This window comes from Epinephelus moara, chromosome 4 (genome assembly GCF_006386435.1).
Source record: "Epinephelus moara isolate mb chromosome 4, YSFRI_EMoa_1.0, whole genome shotgun sequence".
Taxonomy (NCBI): domain Eukaryota; kingdom Metazoa; phylum Chordata; class Actinopteri; order Perciformes; family Serranidae; genus Epinephelus; species Epinephelus moara.
Window position 1 is genome coordinate 31,299,004 of NC_065509.1, and position 21,734 is coordinate 31,320,737.

The following is a 21,734-nucleotide window of genomic DNA, read 5'->3' on the forward strand; positions in this document are numbered from 1 at the left end:
CCCACACCTGTCGCTCATCAGGTAATTAGGTCATATGCCTCGGGCTGTGGGTGTGTCTTTGAGGGTCATGACAGTTACTGAAGTTACTACTCCGCTCCAAACTTGAAGTCTTCCATCCTAACCAACGCTGCCTCAAGTGACCAAGTGATCAACACCACTCTCGTGTCTATACAGTAAATACAAAGCTACAGCCAGCAGATGATTAGCCTAGCCAGGCATAAAAGAGCAAGAACAGCGGAGACAAATTCACCCACCAGCACTTGTAAAGGTTATCAATTAACACATTATATCATATTTTCACATAAGGAACTGACGCAGTGACAGATGAGACGGAGCTCGACAGGTAACCAGCAGACACAGATTGGCAGTTTTAGTAATTAATGAATGCAGGGTTAATCAGTCGGTTATTATGTCTCTTGACAAGGAAGCGTTTTTTTCTGAAAACCTCAGACTGCCTCTGTAACTGTAAATGATCCAGTGATGCTGTCGTTGCCATGATCAGATTTTATAGGAAAAACAAGCAGATGTTGATGATAGACATGTTGCATATGTGTTCAGTATTAACCGATCTGGAAAGAAATTTGGCTGAAATGACATTTTGCAGATTTTTTCTATATGATTGTTTTGTTGATATGTTTACTGTATGTTGATTGATTTGTGTTTATTCCAAAATATTTAACCTATAGAAAAGCATGGCACATAAGTAGCTGGACAAACATTCATGAATGGAAGTCAAAAGATGCCCGTTAAGTGCTATGCAAGTGTTACTGGCTTGAACTTGTTACCTTATACCTTACCTGTCAGCCTGGTCAGTATCTTGTCCTTTGAGGCCCACATCAATAATGCATACTTTCATCTAGGAAATATTAATCGTCTTCACCCATCACTTACACCTCAGAGTCGCTGCTATCCTCATTCACTCTTTGGTTACAACCAGTATTGATTATTGCAGTTCTGTCCTCTTTGGTCTTCCTCTCACGTGTCTTCATAAACTCCAGTTGGTCCAGAATCCAGCCGCCCGTATCATTACTAGAACCCCCTCCTCTCACTCCTATTTTCCAGCAGCTTCACTGGCTTCCTGTTAAATATGGCATTGATTTCAAGATCCTGCTCCTCACCTTTGAGGCCGTTCATAATCAAGCCCCTTCCTACCTGTCTGACCTCGTTCATATCTACACACCCTCCTGTAGGCTTTGATCCTCCTCTGCAGTCCAACTCACATCACCATCTGCCTGCTTGACTACCATAGGTTCTAGAGCCGTCAGCCGTCTTTTTTAACTGTGGTGTGCTTGAGTGCTGTGAAAGGTGCCTATAAATAAGATGCATTATTATCATTATTATTATTATAATTATTATTATTATTATTATTATTATTATTATTATTATTATCCTTACCTTTTGTTGGTTGGATTGGTTAAGTTTAGTCAAAAGGAGTGAGACTGGTTAGGGGTAAAGGGTAAAGCCAATCAAAGGAAGAGTTTGGCAGAGTAGGGTCATGCCTTTGCTATCCTAGGACACACGTGCATAGGACAGGGGAGCAGTGGATGAAGATACACAGCCTCTTTCATTACCTAATTCAAAACCAATTAGTGTTTTATTCATGTACAAGGCTGCTTAACTGTCATGCAGCCACCCGCCACTAGTAGGTGCTACAAAGCCGTCAGACAGCAGTCCTCCCCACGGTAATGCTCGAGTAGACTCGAGTTTTAAAACAGCATGGTGGGAAACTGGAAAGATGTCCTCTCGCAAAACCAGCGCGGTTTGGCAGTAGAGCTTAGACCGGGCCCAAAAAATCCAGCCCGACCCCACCCGAGCCCGTGCATGTTCTGTCTGAGCCTGGCCCAGCCCGTCCCTTTAACTGTAATTATGAGCCCGGTTTAAACCTGACATTTTTTTAAGGATAGGAACGTGGACATTAAAGGCTGACTCACGTCTTTCTTTCCATGGCAAGTCTTCGTCATGTGCCGCTTGAGTGTCGAGGTCCCTGTCTTTTTGCTGTCATGTACCAGCATCGTGCTGCACTTGGTTCACTCGACAAAGCCGACACACACGTTGTCACCGTCGACAACTCACATGTGACTGTAAAACAACATGTAAGCTTCTGTAAACGTAACATTTTAATAAATTCAACACATATTGTATGCATTTAAACAGTGCAAATTCTTATGTCAATACAGAACGTTTCTCCATACTGCAATGCCATTAGTGCATTGGATGATGCGTCTGATGACATTTCAAATGACATCACATGTGCGACGACTTCCGGTCAGCCGGAAAATGCAGAAAACGCAAAAAAATCGCCCCCGCAAATATTGCGGACTTTCGTTGAATTTGCGTTAATTATTGCGTTTGCGATTTTCTGGAGGGACTGATTAGTTGGTTCCATAGCCTAGGTCTATTATGAGGAACCCAACCCGTCCGAGCCCGAGGATAGTGGCGGGAAACTACGGCGGGCTTGGGCAGAGAATCTAAACTCTGTTTGGCAGTACTTTGATCTAGAAAATGAATTCAGCAGCAATTAATCTTTTTTGAGATGTTATATTATTTGTTAACTTTAAGTGAGTTGTTGTCAGATAATGTGCAGGGTTTACATTCAAACTGCACGATGCAACATGCCTTTCATTTCAGCTGAAATTTGATTATAATTTAGATGTTGTTTTATTAACTTTAAAGTGAATTGCTAACATTTCTGTCAGTGCAAGGTTCAAGTGCCCCACATTTCAGAGGCAATTCATTTATTTTAGATGTTATTTTAGTGGTTAACGTTTGACTGAGTTGCTGTCATTATGCAAAGTGTTTTGTACTTCAGAGGCATTTAAAATCTGACACGGTTGTTGAAGATTGTGATGAAAGGCTTCAAAGGGCTCCTACTACACACAATATTTTTGCAACAGTGTTTCAAATACTAATATAAATTTTGACTGTTTTCTGAGTGTTTCCCTTTTTTAGACTAGTTGACAAGTCTTTCAAATTTTGGTTTAGTCAACAAGGAAATTAGTCGCCAGGAACATCCCTAGTTCTAGGGCCTCTCTGCCTTACCTGGGACCTATGCAGAAAGCCTCTTCCACGCGCCTACGTGGAAAGCCTAAGGCGGAGAGAGCACACCTCTCTGCCCTTCCATGCGCCTTCATGGAAAGCCTAAGGCAGAGAGAGCAGCAGCAAAGACCCCCCGGGAACAGAACAGAGCAACATCAATGACAAACAGAAATGACATTGATAAGTCAGACACATGAACAGGATACTCCAAACCCAACCATACACGGGCTCATTCATGTTCACGTCAATGCACTCAGTGACTTCTTCATTCATTGTGTTGAACAGCATGGTGCCACATGTTGAATTAGCCTTTGGACAAACCAAAGTCAACCAGTGGCGACCAGCTGAGACTGATCAGATGAGAGCCGTCCCAGATGCCTCTCATTAATGCATTTTGACTCATTATCAAACTTTGCCTTAACCTTGACCCAATCTCCTCTTGAATCACCAGCTTAAAAGTATGGGGCTTTCAACTGTGACTCTGTTAATGAGACACACAGCTTCATCAAGCCAAGGTGTCTCTTTGGGGTGAATTGGTTTTGCACATTACTGGGACTGTCAATTGCTTCCGACAAATGATGTGAGCGGGATATGAGCATGATGAAATGAAAAGCAAATATCTGACAGTTCAAATAACATCAGATAGATGCAGATAAAGTGTTTTAGAGATGACTCTGCTGGTGTTATATTAAATTGTTTGCAGTATCATAAAGTTTAGATGTGGGTTTGTTGTCTCTGTTTGATTTTGTTTTATTGAGCTGCACATGCTTCTGGTGCAGTGTGTGAAATTGTATCTGCTTTGTTGTTTTATAGATACAAAACCGCTGCTGTTCTTCATCAATAGTTGGCTGATCAGCTAAGGAATCTCATGAAAACACAGTAATTGCACCAAAAAAAATACAGTCACCAAATCTTAAGGCAACCAGACATTAATCCACTTAGTTTGAATGTGAGAAGGATTATAAACTTTTTATAGAAAAATAAGTGTGTGTCAGCGGTATCGACATCATGTTTAAGTCAAACAAATGACTCAATCAATGAGGTCAATTTGAACATGATGAAATTAGGAAATTATAGTGCCAACATGTGAGGAAGGATTGCACACAGATGGAGAGAGTGGACCACATTTCATTTAGGAAGGAGAGCTTCTAATTTTCTGAGAGCGCACACACAACGGTAATTGACTTGTGTTGATTTGTTGTTGATTTGTACATCAGGGTGCAGAGATGATCGACATGACACTGGTGTAAATACACTTAGTAAATAACTAACCACAAGTTTGGCAAATGATCATAAATCGAGCTGCAAAAATAACAGGGGACTTTACCATGGATCAGCACTCTGCTTTTAAACATCATCACTCAAGACAAGCCATCATCAGTTTAAGACACACCTTCAAGAAGATAGCCCTGTTGTAATGGAAATGCAAATCCCTGCTGTGCTGGGCTGACGGCCCAAACCAAGCCAAGCCAAGCCAGCCCATGACTGTTAAAAAGGGGTACAAGAGTGGGCCCATGCCACAGCTAACACAGTCATCCTCAGCCTCCAGTAGTTAAATGGCAAACTAATCATCAGTTGGATCATAATGAGCAGTTAGATGCCCTGAGAAATAAAGGACTTATTCACATTGTTAGACCTGGCCTTTAGAAATCTAGATCTCGGTCTGGAGGGTAGGAGTTAAATTCACCCTGCAGAGGTTGAAACTACTGTTTTCTCAGTCAAGAATAAACTTTCACACTTGACCAAGGACAAATCTGTTTGTACAAAGATGTCAAAAACATGGCATTGTATATGATTTATATAACTACTATTGTGTTTTGTATCCAGTAGCTCAATATGAAGAATTAAATGAGGGATAAACAGTCAAATAGCTCAGATTATATACTGTGGCGTTGCCAACGAAGTTCTGCAGCTAATTGCTTGTTTGATTGCTACTACAAACCAAAAGTGCACAGTCATCTTGCTAAGACATTATTCATGACTTCAGATTGCTGTCAACTAGTTACTTTACAATCACTCAGCCTTACTGTCGTGCAATTAAAACAAATGTTGTTACTGGCAACATTTGTTAAGCATTTGTTGCCATTATTGGCATGTGTACGTGACAGCTCATCCAGCTCTGAGCACCTTTTTGCTGACAAATGGTACAAACCTCGTAAAGATTGATTCATCAGTTTTCATCTAATGGGTAACTGATGCTTTTCCTTACTTTGTATTCCAAAGTAGCAGCCCCCACAAACACACACCACACTACGCTCTGACTAACTGTGAGCTGGCACGCAATCTCGTTTGTTAAAAAAGACGTAAAAAAAAGTGGAGAGTGGGCCGATGGCAGAGGGAAGATAACAGCGTCACGGGGTGAGAAATAGTAGTCAGGAAGCTATTTCTGGGCACATGCCCAACTGGGCCAATATCTGACCTCTTTTCCAATCCAAAATCAGCGTTTCACTGCCAGCAGGACAGCAGGCAGTCTGTTGTTATACCCTGCATTAGTTTCATATAGACTCTTATCACTCCTTGTGTTGCAAATCTGCGTTTCAACAATCATGGATGTGTAGTAAACCTTTATGTTTCACCACTTCACTCCTCCCACTGTATTATCCCCTCTCTGAGTGTGCCGCCACCCAGGCAGCAGGACAGCTAATAGGGTTGTAAGCAGTTAACAGGCCTGTGAAGCTCCTGTCGGGAACATTAACATAGCAACACCTCAACAATGAGTGTATTATCGGGCCTCGCCATGGCAACATACTGACAACTTTTAATGCGTGGGTCTGAGCGGGGATGCTGTTGTTGGGTTAGTGGAATTTTTAGACGGATATTAATTAGCAGAATGAAAGGCAATGTAAAATACATATGACGAGCACATTGCAGATGGTTTCCTCTTTGTCAAAGTCGCTTTACGAAACGCAAAGCTACCAGCCTTAAACGTTAATTAAAAGATAAATGGTTATGGTTGAAATGTCAAAATGGCATCATATTTACTTTCATGTGGAAACATCTTGCTGTTTGTAAACATCTCGCCGGCATATTTTTAGAGAAGCAGCACACTGTGTTCTGTCAGCACAGGACTGAAATTGCTGATCCGAATGAGTTGGTATAACAACCGCAGACATGAACAAGCGAGGGACCGCACACATACACACACATTGAGAGTACAAGTGAAGCAGGCGTTGGGGAAAAACTTTTCTTGAGGTGTAAAATCCCAGTGCTGTTCAGTGCTGGTTTGTTTTACTACAGTTAAACTAAGTGGCAGGGAAGAGGAGGACAGGCTTGTGGCTCAGCCAGCAGCGGCACGCCGTTCGGTAATTTACAGGTCTGCCAGCGAGAGCTCAACCAGCAAGAATTGTAAGAGTACTTAAAGCTGTGAAATGAACTCCAGATCGGGAGAATGAGCCGCCGGTGGATGTACGATGTGTTCCTGTTGACTTTACTGCAGGGTCTTTATCTATGGGGATCTGAATGTGTTTGCTTTTCTATGCAAGACTTAGGGCTTGGCAGAGAACCACCAGCCTGAGGTTTTGTGTGGCAGATGATACTGTATGTGCGTTTGTACTGGTAGGTTTGAGAGTTGTCAGTGTTTGTATGCCGCAGAAATAATGTGTGCATTTGTACTTTGCTCTGAGGCGATGTTATATGTATACTGCCTTTGTGTATTGTGCATCAAGTTGAACTTTGGTCAGGTCTTGTATTTATTAAATTTCTAAGATTTGCACTGCTGTGAAGGTTCAACTCAGGAATGGATAATGTTGAGTGTGAGGAATGAAACACATTTCTCAATCTGGAGTGAAGTGTCTGACAGGTGAGCAGCATTTTTGTGCTATCGAAGTTGAAGTTGGAGTTTGTCACACCAAAGAAAGATATGTTATTAATAACCTAGCCAAATCTGAATGATTAAAAAATTAAATTGCCAAGAATATAAAATTGTGAGCAGCAGTGTTCTCTGCTCTGAAATGCTGAAAGCCTGTCTGCTGAAGGCCAGACTTTCTTAGTCCATGCTGACACATCGCAGCAACAGGGCAAAGCAGTCGACAGAGTGTCAATGTGTGACAAAGTAGCGTTTTTGTTTTTTCTTTTTCCTGGTGTCTGGACTTTTATTTAAGCTTGCACTTTTGTAAAATGTTTAAAGACGTAAAAAGTTGTTTAAAAACCTCAGCACACTCCAAGAAATTATTCACGGGGTAAGTGGATAACCCTTAAAATAAGTCTTTCAGCATGAAAAATTAAGTTTGTCACATAAACATGTTTTAGTCAGTTGACAATTTATTTTAAGAAGCTGGACAAAATCTTTTTTTTTTGAGTAGGTTGGAATTCAAATAGATAAGTTGGAATATCTTGAGTAAAATAATTTGGCCACTAAATGTTAGCACAACTTTTGGATACATATTAGGTTGGTTCAACTTAATCAAACTTTTTGAGCTCAAAGAAAATCATGTTGCTTATACTAAACTAATTGATCAGATTATAAAAGACTCATAGGACTGACTCAATAATGCAAGAATTGGAACTTACTTAAAAAATGCATTCAAGTAGTACCATATTTTTTTAAGTTGATTAAGTGGGTTATTTTTTTAGAGTGCATTAACAGATTTCATTTTTTCTTTAAACAATATTTATTTTTAAAAAAAAACCCTAGGAAAACATTTGCTGTTTGCCCAAAACGTTCTGTAGCTGTCACATAAAAATAATGCATAGCCTGCAAACAATCGATTGTAATCTGGTCAAATGCATGTTGCAAGCTTGTGACGATTGTCAAGTCAAAACTTAATTGCTCAGATGTTTGATGTTTCATCTTGTTGACAAACACAGACGATGGTAAAAGATGGTAGGTGCCAGTGGGTAGGTTGGTACTTACTCAGCTGGGATGTTTTCTGTGCAGATGGGTCATCTCCTGTCTTGGCCTCCTTGGTTTCTTGGCTGGGTTTGCCAAGTCAAGTTATGGCGGTAGCGTCTCAAGTGGGGCTGTTGGTTCTGACCACCTTTGCCACCCTGAATATCAAATATTTAATTTAAAATAAGCTGGAAGGTAAAGCTTTCAATTTACTGGTCCATCTACACCCAAAGTCGTAGGGTGGCTGGGCTCAGCCTTAGAGATAGGGTAAGGAGTTCAGACTTCCGGAGGGAGCTCAGAGTAGAGCCGCTGCTCCTTTGTGTCAGTTGAGGTGGTTCGGGCAGCTGATCAGGATGCCTCCTGGGTGCCTCCTGTTAGAGGTGTTTCGGGCACGTCCAATTGGTAGGAAGCCCCGGGGTAAACCCAGAACACACTGGAGGGATTACATATCTCGTCTAGCCTGGAAATGCCTTGGGGTCCACCAGGAGGAGCTGGAACGAGTGCCACCTTTATTCATATTATTGGCACCCCTGGTAAATGCAAAAAAGAAGAGAAAAAAAGTGGTGTGACATCCAATCAAGTGTTCAAATTGAATGCAAATACTCAAAACGACCCTGTTTGGAGTTATACATATTGTATCAGCTAATGTGTTATTCACCACGGCCAAGTATATTTTAACTCCAAGACATGTCACATCAGGCAATATTTAGGATCTACTCTTAACCAGCTCAAATTTAACAGTGTTTCTAAGTTACAGGTTGTATTCTTAAGTATATGAGTAGGAGTAAAAGTTAAGAGTTTGTACTTGTATAACTTTAATTTAGTCCAAAATTTCACTTTTAGGTAATTACTTGCTCTGTTTTTCAGTTGCAGTAGCTGGATGCTGTTCTGAACACTTTATAAACTGAATATAGAACAGCACAGGGTGTCTGTGTGCTCGTCTTTGTGTCTGTACATGTGTGCAAAAGCATTTTCATTCAGCTGGAACATTTTGAACAGAGGTCATAGGTCACTGAAACAGGAAGCCCCAAGAGGCCAGGCTGTTGAACCTCTGTGCGGTAGTTTCAAACAACTTCATGAAGAGGAATATATTGTACATAACAGTGTTGTAAAAGTCAATATAGAGTCAGACTGAAAGCCGGGTCACTGTGGCCTCTCGTCTCCTCTCTCCTGTGACAGAATTGAAATAAGGGGGGAGATCACAAAGCACTCATGTCAATAAGGTATAAGATTTTGTCATAAAAGAAAGCCAAAGATCTGACACCTTAAATGTAATCCCCGTTTTGACCCTGGACTTTCCCTCAACCCGTCTAAATCAATGCACATCTTTCTTTTTCTTTTCTTTTTTTTGAATCATCTGAAAAGGGAATTTTAAATCTCACTCTCTCGTTCCTCTTGTGTGTGTTTCTCTCCAGATGCAAACCATAACCTCACCATGGCTTCTAACTCCATGACGATGCCCATGTCAGACCCCAGCGCCTGGGCAACAGCCATGAGCAACCTGGGGATGCCTCCGATAAGCATGACTGGACAACAGCTCTTGCCAGGTACCACAGAAACAGGTCACAGTGAATATATTGATGGGGGAATTTCTGTCCCACAGCTCATAAAAAATGAATTTGTTAGATTTGTGTTGACACTTTTTGTGGTTAGGAGATAAACTGTAAGTAAGGTATAGCTGCATACAGAGGTGGGAGAAACAGCCGCCTAAAAGTTACCTTTTTTGGTTGCTGCCCTGAATCACAGACAGGCTGGGAAGAATGTGTGTAGGAGGACATATGAGTAACAATGTTTCCTCCCCCTCCGCTGCCCTCAAAGTGCCCTTGAGCAAGTCAGTGAGCATTAGCACCGGAGCAGTTGTACTCATCGCACTGGGCAGCTCCCCATGCGTCAGTGTTTGAATGTCTGGAGCTTCCCCTCCTCTGCATCTACTCCCCCAGGCAGTAATAATTAAGGATGTGCTGTTAGCTCATTTTCCTGCTTAAGTAAAGGTTTTAAAATGCCAAATGTGTCCGGAGGATGACGACGTGTGTGTTTTTATACCTGTGTGGGGCCCGTAGGGGCGGTAAGTCATCCTTGTCTGACTGTACAAAGTCCAGCTGGAGCTCAGGATGTTTACAGTATTTGTGGTAACACCTTTAAGGAGTTCCCTTGCTGATCAAGCTCTCAGAGGAGTTAGTAATCCTTACCCAGCCCCCATGGGGTTGACTCGGTTCATCCTGTTTGGCTGAGCAAGGAAGTTTTAGTGTAGGTGAAGGATTGTTTTGCATTTTTATGCCTCCGCTCTGGCAACAGCCATGACCGGAGGTATTGTGTTTTTGGGTTCTCCATCCATCTGTCTGTAAAAACTTCCATCCATCTCATTCTTGTGGATACAGTATCAGGAGCGCCTTGGATTTGGCACAACGTCCACTGGGACACAAGGATGGATTGATTCGTATTTGTTGGTCAAAGGTCACTGTGACGTCAAAAAACATGGTTTGACCATAACTGAAGAATTCATACACTTATTACGAGAAAAAAAACATACCAACCAGCCTCAATCGTGTGAAAATTGAAAGACATTGTTCTGAAGCTCAAAGAGGTCGGGAGTTGGAGTAGGGGCACATATGTTCAGCAGTGTACTGGGGTTGATGAAATTTTATATCTTAACACTTTCACTGCCAGAGTATTATTTTTAAGTTGCCAGCCACTGCCAGCATTTGTGAACACATTCACTCATCTGTCAAGACCTACAGAATAATTTGTTCAATGAATATGTGAACAGTATATACATGAAACTAAAGAGGAGGCCCTCTATTTTTAAACACAAAGAAACATTTTATTCATTCTTATTCCAACCCTTTTATTGTCAACACTTGAATTTGTGCATTTTCATAAAAATCAAAGAAAAGAAAAAAAAAACATTTCAGACAAAACACTGAGAAAAATATATTTTTGTCAAAGAATGCCATTTTCAAAAACAAAATGCATTTCACATTTACATTTTTTTTCTCATTTCCTTTTGTCAATTTGAATTGTATAAATGAAAATAATAATAATAATAATTATGAAAATAATATTCTCTTTGATAGCGTAACAGGTTGCCACGTTCAGTGTCAGTACTGTTGTCTCCCACTCCTCTGTCATCGTCTTGTCCATGTGTTGCTGCCACCGTCATGGAGATCCTGTTTCGTCCCACCAAACTCGTTTGCTTCTTCGTCCAAATCAGATTCAGAATGTTGATCAAAACAGGAATTATCGGAGTCTGAGTCCATCAACACGCTTGCGCAACCGTAAACTTTTCAGTCTATGCCAGCATTTTCATGCGGTTTACAAGCTGCAACATCTTCTTCCGGATTCCAGCAGATCTTCTTATTCTTTTGTTTTTGGACACGGCAGTGCTGTTTTATTTCACAAGATGTGTAACAGCGCCCCCTATCTTATAACAGTGAGAACATGGATTGCCGGAATATCTTGTCAACGGTAGGGAAGCGTTTTGTCATAAATGACGGGAAATCTTTTCAATGGCGGGGATAGTATATAAGGTCAAAGGTCAACTTCACTGTGACAACATATATGTTCTGCAAGAATATTGGCCGTTATTCAATGCTATAACTCAGGAACAGATTGGAAGACATTTGGTCGGATACTGAATTGGTGACACTAATCTTGGTTGACACTGTGATGATTGTATAGATCTTCATGCTGCTGGGTTGAAGATGTGTGTCAAGCATTAGAGTTTTAGAATTTAGAGGCATTGTACTGTCATGGCAGCAAATGTCTCCGGACAGACATGGATGTTAATTGCAACTTGACTGGTTGGCAGAGGGAAACAGCTGCAAGGAGGTAATTCTAGTTGGAAATTATTTGATTTCTTGCCCAGCATGTGACGAGAAGGTCGACACTACTCCCATGTCTGTACAAATGAAGCTCCAGCTTCAGTGGCTGGTTAGACACTGACAAGACTTATTCATCTAACCAAAGAAATAATCTTGCACATAAAACTACAAATTGTCTTTTTACTCTTTGGTTTTTCATTAGATTAAACAAAGGAATAAAAACATGTTGCGTGGCTAGCATTGGAGGCACTTGTAGGCAGATTTTGTTACCTTGGTCAGAGCCAGGCTAGCTGTTTCCTTCTGTTTCCAGTCTTAATGCTAAGCTAAGCTAACCAGCTGCTGGCTGGAGCTTCATATTTTTCAGACAGATAGGAGAGTGGTATCGATCTTCCAATCTAACCTAATGCAAGAAAGCAAATATTGATACTTCCCAACATGTCAGACCGCTCCAATAAAAGAGACGTCAGCCCGTGTGCATAGAAATGAGAGTTAAGATGTCCAACTACTGCCGGCTTTGGTCAGACCATACGGGGTCAGCAGCTGAAAAGGTGCCAGCGTGTGTGTGTGTGTGTGTGTGTGTGTGTGTGTGTGTGTGTGTGTGTGTGTGTGTGTGTGTGTGTGTGTGTGCCGGGATATCAAATGCGCCAAGTTTACAACAGAGGGGTTTAGGAGAAGATAATGTTTCTGCATGCTGATCCCTTCTTTATAACCTAGCTCACTTTAAGTCAAGATATATAAACACGTCAACATCCCTATAATCCCTCTAAGGCCTGGTTTCCTTAAACTACAGTCCCCATCTGAGGCATGAGCACACTCCTTTTCTTGTAAAGTGTGACTCAGTGGATACAGCTGTGCCCTGAAAACACAAATACACAGTTAAAGTGTAATAATAAAAACTCAATCAACAATAAAGAAGTTATTTGTACAAATACCATAAAGTTCAGTACACAAGATGGTGGTTTATGTTCTTCTCTATAGACTGTATCTCCAAGAAGAGGCGAGCATAAACAGCTCACTTTATTGAAATAAGAATACAGTTCCCCAGTTTAATAACATGCTGCAGTGTTGTGTCTGCTATTAAAAAAATTATCAGCCTCATCTCCAAAGTGATCTGTGTTTTAAAGGCAGTTTCAGACTAACAGCAGGCAATACATACAAGTGAAGCGGGTGTTGATTGGTACACCACATTAAAAAAGCGCTGAATTCCCTCTAATGAGGCGTTTGCACAGCATTTAATTTAGTGGAGCTGGTATTTTCTGTCAGTCAGGAATAGTATTTCATGAGAAAAATACTTGTGTGAACAGTTTCTCTCTCAAATGGCTTTCATAAATACACTTTTAACTCATCTACATTGATTTGCAAAGTGTCACAAGGAGGGTTGCATTTATTCTGAACCATATTTAAAAGTAATAATTTAAAAGGAAAATCATTAAATCGGAATAATAAGAGACTCTGAATTCACTAAAAGATCAACACTCCTCATTACAAGGTCTCATTACTATACTGTAATAACTTTACAAAGTACGTCATGTACCAGGAGTCAATAGTCGCCACAGGACAAGAGCAGCAGCCCTCAGAGCTCACCCTGGAGGAAAGAGCTTTGAACCCCAGACTAAAGTGCTAATTATTCATTTCACGTAGCTGTGAGGATCTGTGAGAGTTTGCAAGATGTAAATTGAGTCATCCGTTCAGATAATGCAGACATTTGTGCATCAGGGCTGACCTGGGCACTGCATACCGACTCAGTGGTGAGAAAAGCAAGGCAGAGACGAAAACCCTTTTTACACTGGCTGTTCAAGGCCGAAATTTCGTGTCATGATTCTACCTTGCCGTCTTTATAAGGAGGTACAAACAGCACCAAATCACATCTGTGTGAAAGACAGCCAGCAGGGCAGGACCATGGACGGGACAGGCATGACGTTTTGACGACAAGTTATGTGTGTGACCCACAGCCGGGAGATTTAAAAAGCAGTTAGCAGCCTTAGCAGCTGACTTAAAGAAGAGGCACAGCAGCCAAAAATGTCTTCAAACTGGGGACACAATGAGGTATGGGAACTCCTTACCCTCCAAGCAGTGGACGAAATCAACCATTAAACGGCTGAACACTGAGTTATTGTTATTTCCATGTAATGCCATTGTTATTGTTTATATAGCGCTGGTGCTTTGTGTGTAGACCTATTGTGCGTGGGACAGATGTGAAGCTCTGGCATCCCTGCACTAAAATGATCAACTTCTCCTCCATATTTCTCACAGACTGATACCTACAGAAGAAGGGAAAGATATCGGTCAGCTGTGATTGGTTGTTCCTCGTCACATGACATGTAATGCACCTGCTGCGTTCCAAAGATGAACTCAGTTTATCTCAGGGCACAGCTGTAGCGCCCTGGAAAATGAGCACTTGTGAATGTGTGCGTGAATTTGAGGGTTCAAAAAACGGGCGTGTGTACAGGCGCTGATTCTGCCATTGTTTGGCCTTGTATAAAACTAGCAAAGGCGGTGTAATAAAGGGACTTTGTAGCGGCCCTTTCACGCAACCTCTGCGTAAAAAGGGCTTTAGACGCCTGAGGAAATTCCAGGTATCCCCTCAAATATGGAGGAATTTCTACTCCTGGACCACAAGGCCCTGCAAAGAGTGGTTCATTCAGCTGAACATACTCTATCCTGCCTGATGGATGTTTACACCAAGTGCTGCACGAATAAGGCCAAGGGAATTATTAAAGATCCCAACCAGCCGGATAACTGCCTCTTCTTCCTGCTGAGGTCGGGAAGAGGGTACCAGTTAGACCAGACCAGCACTGAGAGGCTCAGGATGTGGTTCTACCCTCAGGCAACATGGAAGACCCGGCCTCAGACCCCCCTGACAGTACTGACAGGATGACATTTCACTGAGATTGTATTTACATGATTGCATGTGACAAATGAACAAATTGATTTTTAAGTCTACCTGCAGCCATGAAATTTATCAACTCACCATCTGTGTGTGTGAGAGAACTTCCGATTGTGTGGACACCAGGTGAACAGAATCACGTCCACTGTCGGCCTTGGTGTCTGCAGCCGTGTTCGTCTTGGATTATACTGGGTTGTCAGACGCTTTAAGAACACCCACACTGAAGGCTTTTCTGTAAACATACATTATATTGTTGTTAATCATCATGCTAATATTTGGCCCTTTTCCTGACACACTGGCTTCATCTATCTCTCGAGGTAATGGCTTGTTGGCATCAGACAAAAGGTGACTTTTACATTAATGCTCCTCACCGCTTCATTCAGACGTGACAGCATATTTGCAGAAAGAGATAATGCTTGCGTGATATTTGGCACCTGGTGTGTGAGAGGAAGGGAGAGCAGTAGTGAGTTAAAGATGTTACAGTGGCGAGGAAGCAGGCTGTGTCTTGCTCTCTCGCAGGCAGCATCACTAATGGATTTTAAAACTTATTTTGCCATTGAAGCTTTAATAAATTAACATCCTGAGCACAGGGGACGCTCGCCCCCTGCTTCGTGTAATGAATCCACTGATACATTTCTGTATCAGCTCCATCATTTAACTTTGTTAAAGACCGAATTCTGCTGCCTCTTTTATAATATCCGACAGTACACAGGCATTGAGTGACGGGACATGAGTGGGGATTCTTGTTTAATTCCTGTTAGCTGACATGCTGTATGTAAAGTGTTTAGCTTGATAGGCTTTTCATTTATTCTATCATGATTGTGGATGTACAAGGGGAGGACAAGGGAAGACTGTCTTTTCTTTTTTTGGGCTGATTTGAAGAATAAGAAGAATCTCCTCAACACTCTTTCACTGCAGTTTATTAAATTGTTTTTGGGCATAACAGATCAAGACTGAGATTTTGGTAGTTGGTATTATGTAAAGTGTTGAAACTGATAAGATTTGATGATAGAAGCTATATCCCAGCACAGGTGTTATGGTGGTTTGTGTTGGCTGGTGGGATTGATCCAATTAAAATGGAAACATGGAGCTGACTCTGGGAGATGTAGTTGCATATGACACCATGACAATGTAAGCATTACTCACATGCACACCATAGACCAGTGGTTCCCAACTGGTGGGTCACAGGTTCATTTTTAATGGACTGCGAGTGACTTGCAAACGTGTCAAGTTTGTACAGTGAATTTTTAGCACAGAGCTTTTATTTTGAAGTGCTGTTTCTTGCTGGTGGGTGAGTGACTAACAGTGGTGGTCTCGTTGCTCTAAAAATGTAATATATTATTCATTATTCGTTACTCTTTTCAAAAGTAATAATATTACTTAACTTATTGCTCCCTGCCAAAAGTGATTTGTTACACTACTGGTTATGTGTGCCTCTGTGTGAATGTCTGGGTAATCGCCGTTAAGTGTAGCTAAGGCTAGATTGCTTCTATTTACCTGGGGACTTCCTGTTGCCTGTGACCGGTTCACAAGGCTCTGATCGAAAGATGGAGAGTCACTCATGGAGCAACATTTCATCCACTACATATCCACCCACAAGCTTCATCATTTCTTTGTCGCCTGTAGCTGTCCACGATGGCGTCATTTTAGTAACACCTGGGGCTTCAAGCAGCAAACATGATGAGTAGGGATGAGTTAATATTGGCAGAGAAGTGTAGCAGCAGTATCGAGGTCCCACCCATAGACCTGTCTGACCCAATCGCAAGCACCCCGACTGACTGACACACAACATACCATTTTTGGTAAGAATTTGTTTGACGTGTATTTTGACTTTTTAATTTTGGCCCTTGTTCCATCCACTAACATGGCGAGGGCGGGGTTTGTAACCATGGGAAGGCGATCAATATGGTTTGGCTTCACTTTTGGGGGGCTGTCATGTCGTCCATCTTTATTAGACAGTCATTGATGCACACAGACAAACATGTACAGAACAGTGGCTCTGTCCAAAAGGTTGACTAGAGACAACTTCCTGTTTGGGTCAAAAGCTCTGACTTCATATAATGATGATACATTACATGCGAAATTGCCAAATAACCAACTCTCAAACCTCTCTGCAAATATTTCCAGCTGAAATTATAGTCCTGTATGATTCATGTTCGCAGATTCCTTTCAGAGTTAGACAGATTCTGCCTCCATGTTGCAGATAATGAGGGGAAAGGTTACAAGAGAACGCTACTCAAAGAGATTTTAACTCGTGGATTCAGTGTAGAAGCTGCCTCCCTGCTGCGACATGTCTTTTTTCCATTATAAACAAATGTAACCAATTGGAGAGCTGTGTCATTGATATGTCCTTAAGAGCGCACACACACCATCTTATTCAAATAAATTGGGCTCAGCCAACACACAGACTTATAACACTTCATTAACATTACTTTCAGAACACTGGATAAATATTTTAGAGCCGAGAGCTTTAAGATTAATGAAGCATTGACGCGTGTGCCCATCTGTTGATTATTTTCCAATGTCGTTACAACCTCGAATAGCACTTTATTTTTAAGTAGTCTGTGTTGAGAACATTACATTCAGTCTTAGCAATTCTGCTTTCCATTTATAACATGAGTATAGGCTCCACTGTTTCACCCTCCATCTGTGAGTAGTCGTTTCTCTCTACTTCATTGAGTTTATTTTTGCCTTTTTTGTGGTACTTGTCACCTGCTTTTCAGTCACATACGTGTATATGATTGACTATATTTAAGGTAAATAGGTGAGGAAGTTGCCGCCCTTTACTATTTCACTATTTCATTTGTGGTATTTACCGCTCTCACACTCACAACAGCCTCCGCCAGCTCTCCTTTCAAGAGCATCATAAACATTACCGTCAGAGTGGGGAGCTGCCCGTGATGGAGATGGAGGGAAACACTCTTGCCCACGCGTCGAGAGGGAGAGGTGTGTGAAGGCATTCGTTCTGTGCGGCAAACAGTGGATAAGGCCTAAGTCGTGGTAATATATCTTCATTAAAGTCGTTTTGCTGAAGCAGTTTCTGAAGGGTGGCGTAGAGAGGACTGAAGGGAGGAGAAAGAGATGGAGAGGGAGGAGGGTCGGGTGAAGAGGACAGCTGTGGCTCCCCTCATGGATCATCTGGAAAAGCAGCTGGTGCTTCCCTACCTTTGCCTCCTCCTTCCTGCTCTCTCCTTCCCTTTTCCACCTCCCTTCCTCCCTCTCTCCCTCTCCCTCTCCGGCCCAAATTACCCAACATCTTCATTAATGTCTCATTACCGCTGAGTCAGCCGCTGTAACCCACAGCCACATTAGAGCACACGCTACTCATGCAGGTTTTGAGAGAGCTGAGAGCTTTCACAGCTTTGGCCTTCACTCAGTCGCACTGAAAACCTCAAACAGCACATGCAATAAACTGGGTTGTGCTGCACACGGAGTACAATCAATTCAAGGAATTAACAAAATGGCACTACAGTACCTCAAATGTAATCCTCACATTCAGATCACTTATATTAAGGACATGAATTAAGCTCTTCTTTAAACACCTTCAGTTGATCATCATCATCATCTTTTGTGCTATCACTCATTTTGTGAGAGCATTTTTAGATGATACACATCTCCGTTCAGGACAAAACCCATTATATAATCTCCATGCTCATAAGGAAATCAGCGAGGTACTTCTGTCTCAGAGAAGCGCAGTATTATCCATCTGCAGACAGACGCATGGACACTTTGTCAGACAGGATGAAATCATTCTGTTTGAAGTACTCCTACCACTTCTTTTTCTTTTTACTCCCCTCCTACCATCTCTGTCTCTTTCCCTTTAACCATTTATGAAGCGGAAATCTCAGGTCAATCAAAGTCGACTGCTAAGTGCAGTCTGAGTTATGACTGTGCGTCCACAATGCCTGCTCTGCCTGCACTTAAACAGGCAGCTGAAAGGAGGCCTCCGAGCAGTAAACCTGACCTCTGCCCAGCTCCATCTATAATCCATAGGTCCAGCAGACTTCTGCGGGAGATGCACGGTCATATTTCCAGTCTGTTAGCTCTTTTGAGCCACTCTGAACAGACTCCGCACACGCAAATGCATGCCCCTGAGCCTCCACCACACACACACACACACGAACACAAGAAACACAGACAAGACAGAGAGCATAACTTGATGCAGGATATAAAAGATCCACACACTGAGTCCCACGTTGTGTTTCATGGTCTTAGAACTAATCCTGATGGACTGACCATCGACTCCCCATCATGACTGAAAGAATCCTGCTCTGTGTTTAAACTAGAGGAAGGTCGCCAGGTCTCTGTCACTTTCCAGCTGAACAGTGTGTGTGATTCATGTGAAGGTTGTTCATGATGTACAAACATTTGGCAAAAATAGGCCTGTTTGCTGTCATATTTGGATTTAGGTGAGAAGATGAATATCAGCCTCATGTCTGGGCGCTCAGTGCAGAGAGATGTTCCTGGACGAGTTTAGCTCAGCTTTGCTTGCAGACTTGAAGCCAAACAAGTTACAAGGGGAAAAGTACAGCTCCAGAATTATCTTGTCGACATGTTGTCTCTTGTTAGCTAGTGAGCTAGCCATCATTACACCAGAGATACAAGTCCTCATGCACCCATCTAACCAGTCAAAATAACACGTTCATTTTGATTAATTAATCACAGAAAGAATAACACGTTAAAAAAACTGATGCTCATTAATCACATTCCGTGGTGCCCTTTGACCCAATGCGTGAAGGCCACAGTGGCTTTGTCACATGAGATGAAGCTGCTTGACCCTGTGAATGGAACGTTTCCATTTAAAAAACGCCCAGATGGAGCTGTTGATAGAGCACGGTCCTCTGCAATTTCTGCAGTAAGGAATTTTTGTACCATCAGAGTACTTCAAGCCTGACATATCACCTCAATGCACAGCCTTTAGCAGTGAACCCGGAGGTCCGAGCTAGCACAGCCTCTGATGCTAATGCTAGCAGCCAGACTTGTCAAGCCACACCCAACCAGGTGTTGAGATGCAAACTGAGTAAGTCTACCTGTGACCGACAAATGAAGTCTCTTGCCAAAATGGACTACAGACCAGTTTTGGTGGTATAGGACAGGGGGGACAATTGTGTCCAAAATCCAGCAGCTTTACTACGACACATCTGGCGAAAGTCACTTGCATTGAAATTTTTTAAATACTGTCACAGCAAAAGTTGATGGAATGAATCACAGCTCAGTATCAATGGCGCTGCTTATGATTGGTTGGATGGGTACAGTATATAGGCGGGAAGTCTATACTGGCAGAGATTGCTATTGTGCAGACTCTGGCTCCAAATGACGTCACCAGCGCAAGATGGCAATGGCCGTATCCAAGATATTTTTGCTTCATTTTTGTACAGTGGGGGACGCGTTGTGCATCTTTATATACAGTCTATGATCTGAACCTGAAGTGTGTAAAAAACCTGATCCAAAAGAGAATCAACATCAGAGACCTGGGCCCAGATCCTAGTACACATGACCATTAGTTTGAACATTGTGCACCGTACCCATTTACCATATGCAAATATGTGCTGGAGTCCACTTTGGAAGGTGGTCTTGAATATGGTTTATCAACATCAGCTAAAGCAAAACACTGAGATGGACTGCTATAGAGTGGACTGGAGTTTTTGACCAGTTATTAAATGCTCTCAATTTAATAATGATGCCTCTATGTAAGACGGCAGTGCAGCCTACTGCGGACAGACCTAGATCTGGCTTCGCTGCCACCTTCAACTTGCAGTCAGAGCTCCAGCGGGCTTACGTGGCATCTGTGGCACCCTTTTCTACACTAAGGCTCAACAAAAATGTCACTCAGATAATGACGCAAGTATAATCGGAAACTAAACAGTGGTGGGGGAAGGCAACCGTCCTTGGGGAAGGTATGAATCAATCGTACCTAATTTGAAAACACCCTAAGTGACAAACTGAATAGCCCAGACCCAAAGTGTGGGCGACCTGAACGGACTAAAGCAGAAAGAGGAGACCAACACTGGCAATAGTGTGATGCTTCACCAATTCTATTCAGCAGCCACTGTTGAAAAGAGCAGGAATACATCCTCTGATGAGTGTGACGCTGCACATTCACACAAAGACCACAGATCCATGGCAATACAGCAGAATTGTTCCTGACCCACTTAGACTAAATATAATTTCGACAAGGCCCGACTCAGACACATGGTTGGGTCTTGGTTTCTAGGAACCAAATGGGGCCGTAAATACCTTCAATCGACAATAGTCCTCCGAGGAGACAGATCAGCCAATACTGGCTTATTGCAGATATATCTGTATTTAGTGATGCGCGTCACTAATGTCCGACTGTAAAGAATACCTTCACATTCATATATTGTCTGGACTGGCTCCCTCAGATGTTGCTGCTGCTGCTAGAATGAGTAGCATGAGTTTATTTTGTGCATGGGCATATGACCATGGTTAGTGTGCAACACAGTTATCTTTTCCAAGCTGCAGTTTATAAACACTGTTGCCGTTAGCGTTTATTAAACTCAATAAATAGTTTATTTCACTCTCACTTTTGTCAGATATGAAGAGACTGGCAAACACAGACAGAGTAAGAGATGCACTACTGAGCGAGCACATCAACTTAATGTTACTGTTTTTCTCCGACATTAAACTTGGAGAGGAGAGGACACAAGTTTACCTGATTACTGTTCTCGCAAGTTTTTCTTTTTTATTCTCTTTGTCACCAGAAAGATCTGCTTCATTCTGTCACTGTTGTAAACACTGACACCTGCTTTGACACAAAGGGGAGGTGGGGCCCTTGTATAGTGAATGTAAAGGGCAGCTGGACTCTGCCTGGTTACTCGCAGCTCAACAAAAATCATGTCACCAGTGAACCATCAGACCCCAATCCTAACCCTTCAAATTGACATAAAAAAAAAAAAACGTCATTAGCCGAAAAGCAAGTTGTTTCATCCCTGTTATCAAAAAATTTAAAGGCCCTGAACATGCAAGGAGGTGTTTTCTCTGAAGCCCTGTTTCCACTTAGCAGTTCGGTATGCTACAGTTCAGTTCGGTATACTTTTTTTCCGTTTCCACTGTGAAAAGTTGTGGATGGTACCAAAGGAACCGTTCCGCACTGTCCCCATTTTTGGTGGCCCCCTCTGTTGGGGTACCTAGCACACAGATC

General features: G+C 42.2%; 1 protein-coding gene across 2 annotated transcripts in view; it reads left to right on the forward strand.

The window, feature by feature from the left end:
• LOC126388712 (ecto-NOX disulfide-thiol exchanger 2-like) overlaps nucleotides 1-21,734 on the forward strand; it is a 264,071-nt gene that overhangs the window by 134,595 nt on the left and 107,742 nt on the right. For both annotated transcript variants that reach the window (XM_050041965.1, XM_050041966.1), the window contains exon 3: nucleotides 9,280-9,411. In XM_050041965.1, the coding sequence (XP_049897922.1) occupies nucleotides 9,280-9,411 (132 nt within the window). The remainder of the gene's footprint in view (nucleotides 1-9,279; nucleotides 9,412-21,734) is intronic.